Genomic DNA, 14,897 nt, shown 5'->3' on the forward strand with positions numbered 1-14,897 from the left:
TCATTTAACCTCAAAACATAAAATAAATTCTTTTTTTCCTCCCTAAGCAAAAGCTAGGAATAACAACTCTATATACAGAATCCATCTTCGGAGGGCAACAGAGTAAGTTAAACCCCTTGTCTGTTTGTTAGAATTCAAAGGGCTGCACTTTGGCTAATCTGTTGGTGAAAGTACAAGGCAAAAGCAGGGGCATCAATCACAAACCCCATCCACCATTTCCCAGAGAGGGGCTGTGGGCAAGGGGGGGAATCCAAGGGCCTTGCGTTGGCTTTCTGAGAAGTAATAGGGCCTGGGGAGGGGCTGCCGTGACAGCTTCATTCTCCTGGTGGACAATGAGATTCCACCAACTCCTTATTGACCAAACATGAAGTGCAGGCCTCTGGGACGAGGAGGCACTGGAGGAGGGGGAGAGCAGAGGGCTTTTACCACACATGTCTGGGGCTAAGAAATACCTGGGATTTAGAAATGTTGCCACTGGCCTCTGGCCACTACCCTCAATGAGGACCTAATTGTAGGGATGGTTAGCAATTCCTACATGAAGGCTCTGCAGGACACTGACTAATTCTATCTGAGAGCGGGTACCCAAGGCTCAGGTGTGTGCAGCATGGACAGAGGTGGGAGGACAGGAGGGCAAGAATGCTGTTTTTATTTTGAGCTAACTCTACCTTATGGCTTTTTTTGTCTGTAAGAAGAGGGAAGAGGGGAGATGTTTGGAGACAAGAAATCTCAAAACCAAGGTAGCAAGGGTTATAGCCTCTGTGAAGCAGAGTACAGGTACAGTCAACATGGGTGGGACCACTAAGATCATTTCATTACATCCTAAAATATAATCTGTATATCTGTCCCATATATACAGCTTGAAAAGAAGGCCACATCTAGTTCTGGGTTCTTTAGTGACCAAGTTATTTGATAGCTTATGAGAAAATGACAAGTGTCTAAAGTAAAATTCTATGAGAATTTTCAGCAGAAAATTGAAGTGGACATTCAGTGTTCTGAATTGTGTTCAGTCGTACGAACTCAAGTCTTGGCTGAGAGCTAACATGTACCAGGACCACACAGTATCCAGGGGGCAACAGAGAAAGAACCACAGTTCACTATTTACATTTGCAGATAAATTTTGGAAATTGCTAAGTGGAGTGAGCAATATTTAGGACTAAGGCAACCAATTTTCAGGGAACAGATTAACAGAGTGGACACCCTAAAGTTAAGGATGCAAAATGGAAAAACCAGCTTCTGCCACAGTAAGATCACTATCTTAAAATGTGCCCAGAGTCCTGGCAGATCTGGTAGCAGCCCCTGGCCCACTGAAGCATCCTATGCTTTGCTCTGGAAACCAGAGCCTTTCCCCTGCCTTGCCCCAGGTCCTTGCATGTGCAGAGATCCATAAGTGAGTAAGCAAGGGAATGTGGGTCCTGGCAGTGCCCTGCTAAGGGCCCTCTTTAACCCAGAACAATTCCCCTCCCTCTCTGTACCATGCTCTCCACTGCTTGAGGGTCTCACTGTGGTAATTCCGTGGCAGCGGGAGAGTTGTAGAAAGCTAGGGTAATTCCCTGGCACAGGGACAGCAAGAATAAAGAATAAACGGGAACAGGTGAAAGGGGAGGAAATGAAAAGATAAAGGCACATAACAGAAGAATGGAAATAAAGACAATGGGGGCTGGGGGGAATGGAAACAGAGCTGATGAAATGACATTTTATTTCAAGTTTGGAAATTAAATTTAAAAAGGATAAAATTTACCGTAATTCAGTGGGAAAAAGGAACAAGAGCACATTTGTACTCTAGAAAAAGCTGATGTTATAGGCATGCAACCGTATTTAATATACGTGGTTGCATAAATACATCCATACTGACAGCCAAAGAGGTTTGCCACCAATGTACAGCAGTCAGAGACTCAGGACCTCATTGTAGGCCTGCTGATTGTCAGGTGTGTGACTCTAAATAATTAACAACATCCCTGAGCTCCAGCTTCTTTACATGTACAATGGGGATACTTTCATCTGCACTTCCCATTTTCCAAAGGTACCAAGGGAATAATTCCTTCAACAGACATTTATTGAGTGCCTACTATGGGTCAGGCAGGTGTGAATATGCTTTGCAATACATAACAAAGAGTATGAATGGAACGTGCAATTCAACCACATTTTTCCATAATAATTTAAGAAGTATTATGTTTCCATGCTCTTGAACTCTGTAGCTTTCCTTTTAGAAGTAGGATTTCCATAAGTAAAATGTGAAATTTAAATTTTAAATTGGTCTTCAAAGTAGTCAAAAGTCCTTGAGCTTCCCAACTCCTGTGTGTGAGGGAGAGAGAAGAAAGGCAAGTTCTGGGCTTGGAAAGTGGCCATATATTCTGAGGTTTCCAGACCAGAAATGTTTAAGATTTTACTATTTAGGCTCCTACAAATGAGAATCAGAGTGAGACTCTTTAACAAATGGAAGCATATTTTGCACACACAAAAAAATAGTGTGATCTAGGTCCTTAAAGATACAACGCCCAACCTAAGAGCCAGGCACAGGAATGTGAATTCTGGATGCCAAAGGGCAGCCTGAACAAGGCCTGGCATTTTGAGGTGGCTGGAGTGTGGAGTTCACTCTGATGATTTTCTGCATACCTGGAAGCCCCTAGAAGGAGATTAATAAAATACGATTTTTTTGTAGGACAATAAAAATCATACGGTGTCTAGAAAAGTAGTAAAAAGACTTGACATAATTGACATGGCAAAGAAAGACAGTACTTATAGAAAATAACAGATACTGATGACAGGTACATAGGGCATTTAGGAGAAGTTGAGCTTCCACTTAGCTTTTCTAAAATCAGTCTTGGTAACCCCACTAAAAATAAAATCACAAATGTGGTTCCAGTCTGTCCCATTTATTCTTCGGTCCTTGTTGTTTCTCAAAGCTTATCAGTAGCTTATTGTACCCCCTTGTGCCCACTTCTTGGTTTGAAAACTTCCTAAGGCATTATTACTGAAAAGTGTCTGAATGATCTACTTGGACATTTTCAGTGGCTATGGCCATAATGGGGACAGGCCACCAGTTACCACCTACTCCTTTCTTGGGTAGGGGTCTAGGCTATTTATTGCACTGGTACACCCTACTGACTTATGTGATCTCTAAATTGTCCCTTCCCCTCATAACACTCATTTTCAATTCCTGAAGGGCTGTGTATTTATGATTATCCTTGTTTTCCTGGATCCTCACCCTTATAATGATTCCTTTAGTTCAGATCTACTGGGTTATTGGTGGGATAACTCATTCTCAGACATTATAGTCTTTATAAAGGTATCCCAAGAAATGAATGAAAGAGGCACTCTCATTTTCTGGTATGCAGAGCACAGCAGAAATTGCCTCAAAACTCCACCTTCTGATGAAAAACCCTGCTGGAAACTGGATCACTTATGTTTTAAACCGGGTAGTCTGTTTCTTCACCTGATACTCTGAGAACAGTATTTTTCAGAGCACAGATGTTACTAGAAAAGAAAAGAAAAAAAATTCTATGATCAAATAAGTCTGGGAAATGCTGGATTAAATAAAATTGGAGAGCTTTCTTTCTTATATGACTTTGTAGATCCTTTGATCTGCTAATTGCACCAAGACTCTCTAAAATTGAGTTATAATATGCAGCATTTTCCCAAAATTCTCTGCTCACTGAATCTTTGTTTCAAGACTTTCCTCCTGGGACTAATGTTCCAAAGGTTACTTTGGGAAATGTTCGTCTAGACTTAAAACCCTTGGATTCAGTTTCTCCTGAGGAGAAAGCAAAATCATTGTGAAGGAGAAAGGAATGGGGAAGAAATGGAAAAAGAATCTAATTCTGCAAGTACTGAGCAATACTTAAATTGAATTTCCTAAGGAAAAATGAATTTCTCTGGAAAAGTAGCAAAGTGACTGGTTTTCTTATATTTCTCTATTTTCATGTGTTTTGATCTTTTTATAAAGCTCAAGAGACAATGGCAACATTTTGTAGCCTTTCTTACAGAAGACACTGTTGGTCAATTCTCAGGCCACAGGAAACTCATGGCTGGAATATTCTCAGGAACAGAATCAGGAATTGCTTGGAAGAGACCTCTCCCCTTTAAGTCGCTTCAGTTAACATGGGTACATCATGGACATTTAGTTTAAATTTTATCTAAATCAATCATTGTTCAGACTCTTACACTGCCACTTTCTCCCGAGATATACCTCCACTCCACACATATTAGTATATATGTTTGCACAATTTTGAATAGAGTTTGTAATCATCTAGGAAAGACTTCCAAGCCTTCAGATGACTGTTACATTGTGGAACTTAGTTTACAACAACCCATATTTTGGTATATAAGCTGTTGGTGATTATAGCTGAGAGCATGGTTGTCCTAGACCTGGGACTCCTAGTCAAAAAGATCACCAGCCCAGAGGATGTTGCCATCTCCATCATTGGAGTCAACCTACTCATGCCAGGTCTTCTTAGTCAACTCTCTTTTCTAATTGAAAGAGTATATCAAGGAAGCCTTATATTTTTGCTGACTCCAATTTAAAACCACAAAGTTATCCTTCTGGTCAAGGGTATCACTTTCAAGGTGAACTTCACTGAAGAGTTAATTCCTAAGTCATGGGCCCTTCGTTAAATCATAACTACCTTTTAAATGGTAGGTTCTGATTGATATGATCCAGAAAAAAACCGAAAGAGACATCTGATAACCTAGATTTTTGTCTTCAGACTAGACAGCAAACTCCCTGAAGGCAGGGGTTCTGTCTTGTCCCTCATGTTCTTTCCCAAGGCCAGTGTAGAGACTGGCATGGAATATGTGTTCCAAGTATTAGCTGAGCAAGCAAATAATCAGAAGCAGGGCCCAACCTAGTCAGTCCACTACCTCCACCCCCCAGTGAGGGCTTGGGTTTCTCATTTGTAGAAGAGGTTATCTGCCTCTATGTCCATGGGTCACTTAGAGTGGTCACTGAAATGAAGGATGTGAGAGTGGAAGACCATCACCATCTTCCTAACAGTAGCGATGACAAAGCTCCTGATGACACATCTTAGCCAGACACACCTTGAGGGATGCTAACTCTTCTGGAAAGGGCATTGCCCCAGAGCAATGACTTCTGCCCTATGACAACCTCTACTGTTTGTTGGTGGACAAACATAACAGGGTCAACCAAGCTGGCGAGACCTCTATTTTGTGATTAAAGATCTCTGGAAAAACAGCAGGAGACTGGCTTTTGTGAGAAATATTGTTCACAAAGGAGATAAATTTGATCTGGTATCCGGTTTCTAGCAGGACATATTAGCATATGTGTCTCTGTGATGAAACAAGCCTGTTTGTTACCTCAGCAGGTCTTTGTGTGACTCACTCCCCTAATTTGGCTCCAAATCCTTCTTTCTGCCTTATGGTGCTCTCTTTTCCTCTCTCTGGGGGAAAGCCCAGGGTGGCCTTCTAGCACCAATGAAACCTCACACTTACCCCTTCTGGGAGCAGGTCAAGGAGCAAAGGGCAGTATGGAAAAAGGCAGGGACCAAGAATAAGAATGAAGATGTTTAATTAGTAGGATGTCAGGTATACTAGGTTGGGTGACTGGTGGTAGGGATGGCAAGGGATGAGAATTGAAAAAATAAAGCTAAATCAAAGCAAAACCACAGGCATACAAGATAATGACATGAAATTTATCTCTCTCTGTATACTTTGCTGATTGCCCAATTAAGAACCATTTTTGAGAGCTAATAACATGAACTGGTGCCTTTCTGCACTTGGCTTCAGAAATCTAGATGTCCTATAAGAACATCTGCAGTGTTGAGGACTCTGAGGGCAAATGCTTCTGGGTAAAAGGGTAGGGCCAAGCTGGGGTGGGGGCAGAGGGCCTCCTGGTTGGAGCTACTTCACTGCATAGCTCCAGGGAACTCTTCTTATGTAGCATGCCATATAAATGGCTCCCCCGGAGTTGTACTCCTGGTAAAACATCTTGGAGACTTAGCAATCTTAACTTCTCCTTTGGGATGTTAGTGACATGAGATGAAAAGGAAACAGAGCCGTCCGGAAAAAAAAAAAAAAAAGTTGTAGAGGCATAATAAGCACCTCCTCCTCCAACAAACAGTTAAACCGCTCTTCACACAGGTAATTCCAATAAGCCCTCCCCCTTCACATATCCAGAAACATATAACAAAGGCATTCATACTTATCCGGATGATTCTATTCCATTACCTATGGCCCCATCGCTCTTGAAATTTATTGTGTAAGTTACACTAGGATTACACACACAAGAAGCTCAGAATACCATAAAGGAGAAAATACTATTAATATTTTTTTATTAATATATAACCTGCTAGTTTGCATTTAATTTCATAATGTCCATGAAATTCACCTTCAGGAGTTTTAATCCTAAACACTGTAAATAGTTTTTATATTTGCTGGGTGAATGCAAATATCATGGAAGACCACAGGAGATTTTTGTTTTTGTCAATCCTTCTTTTAACTTGCTTTGCTTAGTCAAGGGAGAAGATAGGGTCCAAATCAAATAAACCAGACCCTTTGACTTCACCAGCTAAAATGCAAGCAAAACTGATTTCTCTTCATGTTGTTTTACCCCACAGTTAATTTGTATCACTAAGGAATTTTCTAGGAAAGTACTCAGCAAACTCAAGGCTTCTCTGGTTGCCAAGCTCATGGAAACGAAGTGCTTTCTCTTAAAACTCTGAAAGAGACATTCCAAAGTAACCCACCATTAGATACTGAGCCAGCAATAGACTTCATATCTATGAAAATAGAAAGGAGGGGAGGAAAGAAAATGCATAACATAAACAAGAACAGACAAAACCTTAAAGAGGAAGGAGAAAGGAAAACATTTAGACTCCTTGAGTGATGGAAATAAATACCAAAGCTATTAGTTTCAGTTCAAAGGACATATCACTTTATGCTGTTTATTATTTCTTGAGGATTATTTATTTTATCTTAAAATATCCAAAGGGTAAAAGGGGTCCTGGAGGTAAGCGGCAGTGAAACTGACCTGGTCGGGAGAGGGCCTGTGATTGGAATGTTGTGGCCTCCCAGGAGATCGGTGGTGGTGGTGGTGGTGATGGTGGTGGTAATGGTGGTGGTCCTCATCATAGTTGTCTGCCATCAGCTTCATTCTGTTCTGGGTCTGCACAGAACAAAAACCAGAGAAGATTCCATCAGGAGCTGGAAGACCAGCCAAAAAGACACAGGGCAAAATTACAGCACCTATAGGGCTCCTTTTGTTCCTGATCTAGAAGTTTTCATTTTTAGTCAAATTGAAACTTAATAAAGAATGCACCATGCCATTTGGTAAAAGAGCTTGGACCTACATTAGATGTAAGTGCACTTCCCCCTATGTGATTTAAAAGGGGGAAAAAAGCGGATATATACCTGAAGGTGCTTTGTTTTACATTATCAAGCGATCAGACAGGTCCAGAGTAAGCTTACAATCACAAACTGCCAACAATCACATCCTACATCCTAGAGCAAGCGAGAGAAGGAAGCCCTGGATGAAAAGATGGGAAAGGGCTGGGCAGAGACACAGAACTACAGACATGTGATGGTCTTACAAGACAAGCCAGAGGAATCCACTCAAAAGCTGCCAAATGCAAAAATAGTGATGGAGATGCTATGATGGCTTCTAGGGAAAGCTCTCTATGGACAATTTAATTGATAGTGCTTTTTGGGGAAATTGAGCAAAAGGAGCAAAGTTGATGTAGAAGAGCTGACCACTGCAATTTATGCCCCACTATGTTTGTCACACGAGGCACCTAGGTGTCATGGTTTCAATTCCCAGGACATACAATTGTACCATTTTATTATGTAGGGCAAGAAACAGACCAGCAATGAATTGACCTAACAGGGTCATAGAACCTAGAAAAATGCCTAAAGACCATGGAAAAAGGCAGATAAAAATATCCAGCCCAGAAAGCCAGGAAATGTAGAGACTACACGTGTGTATTTGGAGATAAGACTGTCTGTATTCAAGCCCCACTCTATGTCTTTGCTGGTTATGTGGTCTTTTGAGAGTTAACCATTTGTAAGCTTCAATTTCCTCAACTATAAATTGGAGTAATGGTGTCTCCCTCCATGAGGTCACTGTGAGGAGCAAGGGATACAATGGGCTTCAAGTGTCAGTTATGTGATCCATAATAGGCTTACAGTAAAAAATCAAATGCCATTATTACTAATATTTTTGCCATTGTTGACAGTAAGAAACCTCTCCTTCTTATACATGGTATGTCCTCAGCCTGTGGTACCTCCCCCAGCCACCTTCCCTCACCTCTTCCTTCTGTGTCTGGCTAATTCACAATTTTTTCTCTAGGAGCCTTTTCCTGACCCCATCCCTGATGCCAGGACATGTGCGTCTCCTGCTTATCATCACTCTGTAACCTCAGATCTACCTGTCCAGCTGTCGGTAGACTTGAGGCTGTTTCTTTCCCCTGTCTCTCCCCAGAATCTAGCACCGGGCCTAGTAGATGTAAATACACTGTGCATGTTGCTGCAACGAGGGACTGAAAGAAAGAAGAGCCAGGATTTTGAGGGATGCTGCCATCCTAGAGGTGACTGCACACTTGTTTTTAGCCAGGGAAGGTCACTGAGAGTTGAGGACATCTCAGGAGTTGTCATAACAATCCCACTGGTGGCTTGAGATGATAGCGAACCATCAGCACTTCAGGAGAGCTAGAAATCAAAGGCAGAGCCTCCAACTGGCTGGAATTTTATTAGGTAATATAAATAATACTTTGATAACAATTCTGGACCTAATATAGTGTATTCTTGTAGCATGTTTCATGTACAATCTAACTGATCCTCAAAACTTTCCTGGGAGGAATTATTACTATCCTCACTTGCAGCTAGAAAATCAAGACAGAGATTTCAGCCCCCAGAGTGTCATTTTTACCTAGAACATAGAGATTTCCTGGGTCTTCCAATTCTCAATATCTAGCCTTTGCTCTTTGCCATGCTACTAGCAGAAAAGACAAATAGCTAATCAAGCAGAAACAGCTTTCCCATAGATGCTTTGGTTCTGTTAAGTTTTGGAAACACTTCATATCCCAGTTCTATCTGCCAGTGGATATCTCATGATTTACTCACCCCATTTTGAAAAATGTGTATGATATCTGAAAGTCCTCACAGTGGGTGTAACAAAATGCATGTGTATGGTTAAAAACAATAAAAATAGAGGGAAAAGTCCACCTAACAATTAAATAAAAAATCCCAGGCAATCTTTGGCAGCTGATAGCAATTTCACCCTTCTCCTGTCCACTTAAAGTGTCAGAAGACCCAATGGGCAAGTTACAGCTTGTGAGAAAGAGCAGGTCAGTGGAGCTGTTGCTGACCAAGTACTGAGAGTCCCCTCATTCGGCCTGCCCTCCTACAAGTGATTCTCAAATACAGTGTTCACGCCTGAAATTCACTCCAGTATTGTTAGGAACCTGTACTTTTGAACTCATGAACTAATAAATCTGAAATTGTTTCTTCTAACAGAATTCTGAGAGCCTGAAGGGAGCTGTAAGACCTGCCACGGTCAAGAAGGAAGGGGCTCACCCAAGAATGAGCGATGAAGCCTAAATGAACAAATAATAACTCTGCTATTGTAAACATCATAATGTCCTTATCCTTTGGGGAAGCTCCTGTGATTTTATGAGATTATTTTCTTACTAGCAACAAGCCTCAAGTTTCCTACCTTTGAACTGTATCCCATAAAAGAATGTACAAGCTAAACAAGATGCTATATGCAGTCCTAAATGTGTCTGCTGAAATGAGGTGTTGGAGAATAGGCATGTCATGGGATAAAGACTGTAAATGAATGATGTCATCTTTCCAATTTGGTGCTGAAATATAAATAAACCATGTTGTTCATGTGAATACCAGATCTGGGGGAAATGTACACAGAGCAATTGTGAGCGGAAGAGGCTTCTTTTGATTAGTCTGGAATGGAAGAGAAGAGTGTGAACCAGAGATGAATAATGAGAATTTGGCTTGATACTCTAGACCATTTTTATTTATCTTGCTTGTAACATATCCCCTAAACTGTGACCGATTTCTTACAGGCTGGATGCTAGTTTTCCCGTCTATAAAAAAAGTTTGACCAATTCTACTCACTTAATTGTCAAACTGAAAATGGATCTCTTTTATTATTTTTTTATGTTCATTTATTTATTTTTGAGAGAGACAGAGACAGTGTGAGTGGGGGGGGGGGCAGAGAGAGAGGGAGAGAGAGAATCCCAAGTAGGCTCCATGCTGCCAGCACAGAGCCCAATGTGGGGCTCAAACTCATGAAACTGTGAGATTGTGACCTGAGCCCAAACCAAGAGTCGGATGCTTAACTCCCTGAGCCACCCAGGCACCCCTCTTTTGATTTTTTAAAAAAATCTATATTACCTATCCTCATCTCCGCCCAATTATATTGGCTTCCTAACATACCAAGAATGGTCTAGAAGGGTGAAAAGACATGAATAAATCTCCCTTGAAGATCGATGGAAGAAAAACTATAGAAAATTGTAACAAAGATAGCATGTGTTCAAAGAACTCTAGACACGCTTACCAGGTGACTCCATGTGCAATGGTTCATATCCCTGCAGTCGACAGATACACAAGGTGCCCACCACAAAGCCTTAAATAGCAGTTCTTCTGGGCAGTCATAACTGGAATCTCAGGAAAATCAATACAGAGTTAGAGAGAGGGAGAGCTTTCCACAGCACTGCACTTGGGAACTCGTGGACTCATTTAGCAATGCACCGAGGCCCATTTTTATTTCCTTTTCAGTGTCTACCAAACTGCTGACCTGACACGTTTGCCTTTGGCTAACTGTGTTATATTCATTTTACTATATTATGTCATGACTGCTGAGACAGATCTAATCAGATTTTATTTTCCACTTCCTCTTTCTTCCAGGCGCCACCTTATTTCTCTAGGGCGAAAGACTCCTCTAACAGCTCTCCCGCTGCACTCTTGCCTCCCACTGAACACAATCCATAGCTGGAGTGACATCAGATCCCTGTTAGTCCCTGGATTCAAGCTCCTCAGAGACTCCCCACTGCCCTCAGGAAAAGAGCCCCAGCTCCTCCACAGCTTACAAAGCTCTTGGGCGGTAACTGCTTGCTGTTCATTTCCAACCTCACCTCTTGGGCTCCGTATCCCCAGCCCTGGGATGTGCCATTCACAGTTCCAGTCATGCTCTTCATTCTCCCTCCCTTCACCTGAGTTATACCCGTTAATTCTTCTGGCCTTAGCTTTAACACCATCACCTCCAGGAACGCCTCCCCTGAGCCTGCCACAGAAGGGATTCGGTTCTCTTCCACTGCCTTCCCCGGGATCATGTAGCCACCTCCAAGCTCCTTTCCATTATAGCACTTATCCCAATGAATGGTAAATAATCATGTGCCATCTTGGCTTTCTCCATCACTAGGTTAAAATTCTCTTGAGGAAAGCACTACATCTGAATCCTTGTACTTACCACCTGGCACAGAGTTTGGTGCATATGTAGTAAATAAATGTGTGTCAGATAAATGTATGGATGTATGAAGGAATGAATAAAATGGGTGTAGACGATTCTGGAACAGATGAAAGGGAAAAGTGTACACTTAGCTTCTACAATGAGCCAGCTGAGTATATAAATCTTCATGTGATAGTTTAATTCTTCCTATTGTGTATTTGTTTTTGATTGCTGTTCTTGGGAATGGGAGCACAAGTTAGTATAGTTTTGGAGATGTTGGAAAAGCTGAATTGGTTTTCTTCAAGATATATTCCATTCTTTAGTAAAATGGACCCAGTGAAATACTCCGTGTCCCTGGTTAACTTACCTCATTAAGAATAAAAGGATTGGGGGTGTTATGGGATTCATTTCCTTACTATCCCCTAGCCTTTAGAAGAGCAGGAGTCTTTAGAATACTTTTGTTAGTACCAAAAGTCAACCATGGAAAACTGAAACTTTATCCATTAACTAAAATCCCTGATGAACACCATCTGTGAAAAGGTGCCATATACTCCATCTCTTTGACATTTCTGAAGAGTTTATCCAAGGAGCTCTTGAAACAAAATGAAAATCCTTGATTGACTAGTAATAGACTCAATAGCTTAATGGCAATATGTAGCTATAAAAGTGTAATATTAAAACTGCCTTTAAAAATATTTTAGCAAGGTGGCAATAATGAACTATGCTTTGATCAGTCATCTGGATCAAGTTAACAATAAAACCTTCATGAATATGGTTTAAATAAGAAAAAAATATAATAAGATTTGTTGCTATGGGATATGGAGATAATACCATACAATAGCAATTACACTTTCTTCTATCAGGTTTTGTTTTCTCCCTTTTTCCTGCCAGGGAAATATGAAATAGTCCAGAACTCTTCTACTGGTCTTGTTTCTGCCAAATCAGAGCAAGGTCAACAGTTCTTGTCTCAGAGCAAAAGATGGAGAAACCAGACAACAACTGGACAGTGAGGAGGCAAGGGATTTCCTGTACATCCACCAGGCCCACATGGCAATGAATCATAATTGAGTGGCGTCTGGGTTCCAATGGTTGGGTCACTCTTGGAGGACAAAATGAAGCAGCAGGATGAAGAAGCTATTAGGGGAGTGTGCCGCATCAGGGAACTTTATGGGATTAAGTAAGAATCAATGATGGAAAGGCTTCCACTGTGGACACTGCACAGAAATTCATTCAACACTTACCAAACTTCTGTAACCATAAAGAACAATGATGTGCCAGGCTAAGTGTTTGGTTAGTATACTTGCATTGACTCCTTGCTTTTGAGATAGCTATTCTTATGAGACTTCTTTTACAGTTGAGAAACCCAAACCCATCATTGCTCAGCTCCACTCACTGGAGGAACAGGACTGAAACCCAGGTTTCTGACTCCCGAGTCCTATTGTAGTGAGGTGAAGGGTAACGTCCCAGGCCAGAGACTGGGGACAGACAAAGCAAAGATAAATAAGACATGAGGAATTAGAGGACTATGTCACAATATGGGAAGGAAAAAAAGAGGGAAGGGATTGGTTTACACAAATGCCCAAAGACTGGAAAAATCCCCTCCAGCTGAGGGCAGGGGCATCAAATAAGGCCCCATGGGTCAGATGCCCTTGAACTAAGACTTGAAAGTTGGCAGGGGCATGAGTATAAAGAAGAGCGGGCTGGGGAGATTCCATGGTAAACTCACCTTGAGAGGAAAAACAGATCAATAGGGGGACTGGGATCCAATATATGAGGTGTGTGTGTGTGTGTGTGTGTGTGTGTGTGTGTGTGTGTGTGTTGCTTTCTTCATTCCCATATTGGATGTGGGGAGAGTAGGCAACATTTGAGATGATAATTATCTTATTTCTCAGAAGACCTTATGAACGTGGGGCATTTGGGAAGGTATTTAAGACAGAGCAATAGTCATATGCTCACACATGTCAAACCATGGCATCTCTGAGAAAATGAGCCAGGCTCTGGACATCTATGTATTTACAACTGTCTATACAATCTACTGCTACAACATCAGTCCTGCCTTGAAAACTGGTCTCATATCCTCCAATTCATTCAGCTGATCAGTCCTTTCTGACTTCCCACTGTGTTAGAAGCCCTCCCTCAGTCTTTATTTATAAATGGAAAATTAGTAGGTCACCATGGAGAGTTTAGAAGCTATTTTTGCTACCTATTCATTAAATGCCGTTATTTTATTTTATTTTTAATTATTATAGAGAATGTCATATCCTCTTGTCTACCCTGGAAGTCACTTGCAGCTTGAATGGACAGTCCTGGATGTGCTGCTATCTTCCCATCTGAAATCCATGTACCTCTCTGCCTGAAGTCTTCCTCTAGCCACAGGTGCAGGTTTGGCCAGGGAACAGGGCAGGCCAAAGTGTGGGGAGTTCACGTCCTTAGAACAATGCTCGATCTATGAGGGAGGGAGGGAGGGAGGTGATGGATAAATAACCAATGTCCCAGTCCTTTTGTGGGACCATCCTATGGTGTGTTTCAGAATCTCTCAAAAGATCCTAGCAGACTGTAGCCCTGGCTGATTTTAGCAGGTAAGCACACATTAATTCACCTTTATTGGCATTTTCACATTCTGTTTCACTTCTCAATTTTCTCATCATGCTTCTTGGGATCACCTCCCAAATAAACTACCTGCACCAAATCTTTGTCTCTGGGTATGTTTTTGTGAGAACCCCAGCAAATGATTAACAAGCCTATGTCTAACTTTTGCACAGGACTAACATTCTTGTGACTGTCAGGCTTTTCCATGGACAGCTCTTGAGATTTCTCATCACCTGGGAACATAGATCTCTCATCTTTTCTAGGGGAGTAACATAGGCCTGGCACTAGTTCTGTTTCTGCCAAATATTTAATATGAGACTTAGGCTGAATTACTTTTCTATGAGCCTCAGTTCCTGTATCTATAAAATGGGCAAGAGAAGAAAGAATGTCTCTAGCATGAACCAAACTCCACATAGATAAGATGCTGGTCTATTGCTCTTATTCCTTGTTGTACATTTTGCACGGTTTTTCCTTCTTTTTTCCTTCTAAAATCAAGGGAGAGAAATTATTCTGGTAGACTACTTCCTGCTGCCACCTTAGGAACCTGAAGAGTTCCCAGAAAGGTTGTAGACAACGACTGAAGGGAAAGCATGCTTGCCTCTGTTCTACTACCAGCCAGTGCATCCCATGGGGGGGGGGGGGGAGAATTATCTACAGAGAAAGAGTTCTATGTGCTCTGCCAGTAATGGGGAGGTTAGGATTCTTCACAGTGGCAGAAAAAAGGCCAGCATTATGAGATGGAGTCACCTATAAATATCAGTGATGACAACCAATGCTTCCCCAGGCCTGCTGTGTGCCAAGCACAGCAACTTTGCTGTTGTCATCTAATTTAGTCCATTACACCAACAGTGATGTAGGTTGAAGGTGAGGGGCATATTGAAGATCTTTTTTTGAG

At 41.6% G+C, this 14,897-nt stretch overlaps 1 protein-coding gene across 8 annotated transcripts in view; it reads right to left on the bottom strand.

Moving 5' to 3' along the window:
- ERC2 (ELKS/RAB6-interacting/CAST family member 2) overlaps nt 1–14,897 on the bottom strand; it is a 931,006-nt gene that overhangs the window by 177,774 nt on the left and 738,335 nt on the right. For all 8 annotated transcript variants that reach the window (XR_013554185.1, XR_013554186.1, XM_060631335.3 and 5 more), the window contains one exon: nt 6,983–7,117. Coding sequence is in view for 6 of the 8 variants with exons in the window: in XM_060631335.3 (XP_060487318.1) it covers nt 6,983–7,117 (135 nt within the window). In the remaining 2 variants the exon portion in view is untranslated. The remainder of the gene's footprint in view (nt 1–6,982; nt 7,118–14,897) is intronic.

The sequence above is a fragment of the Panthera onca genome, chromosome A2 (assembly GCF_046562875.1).
Source record: "Panthera onca isolate mPanOnc1 chromosome A2, mPanOnc1 haplotype 2, whole genome shotgun sequence".
Taxonomy (NCBI): domain Eukaryota; kingdom Metazoa; phylum Chordata; class Mammalia; order Carnivora; family Felidae; genus Panthera; species Panthera onca.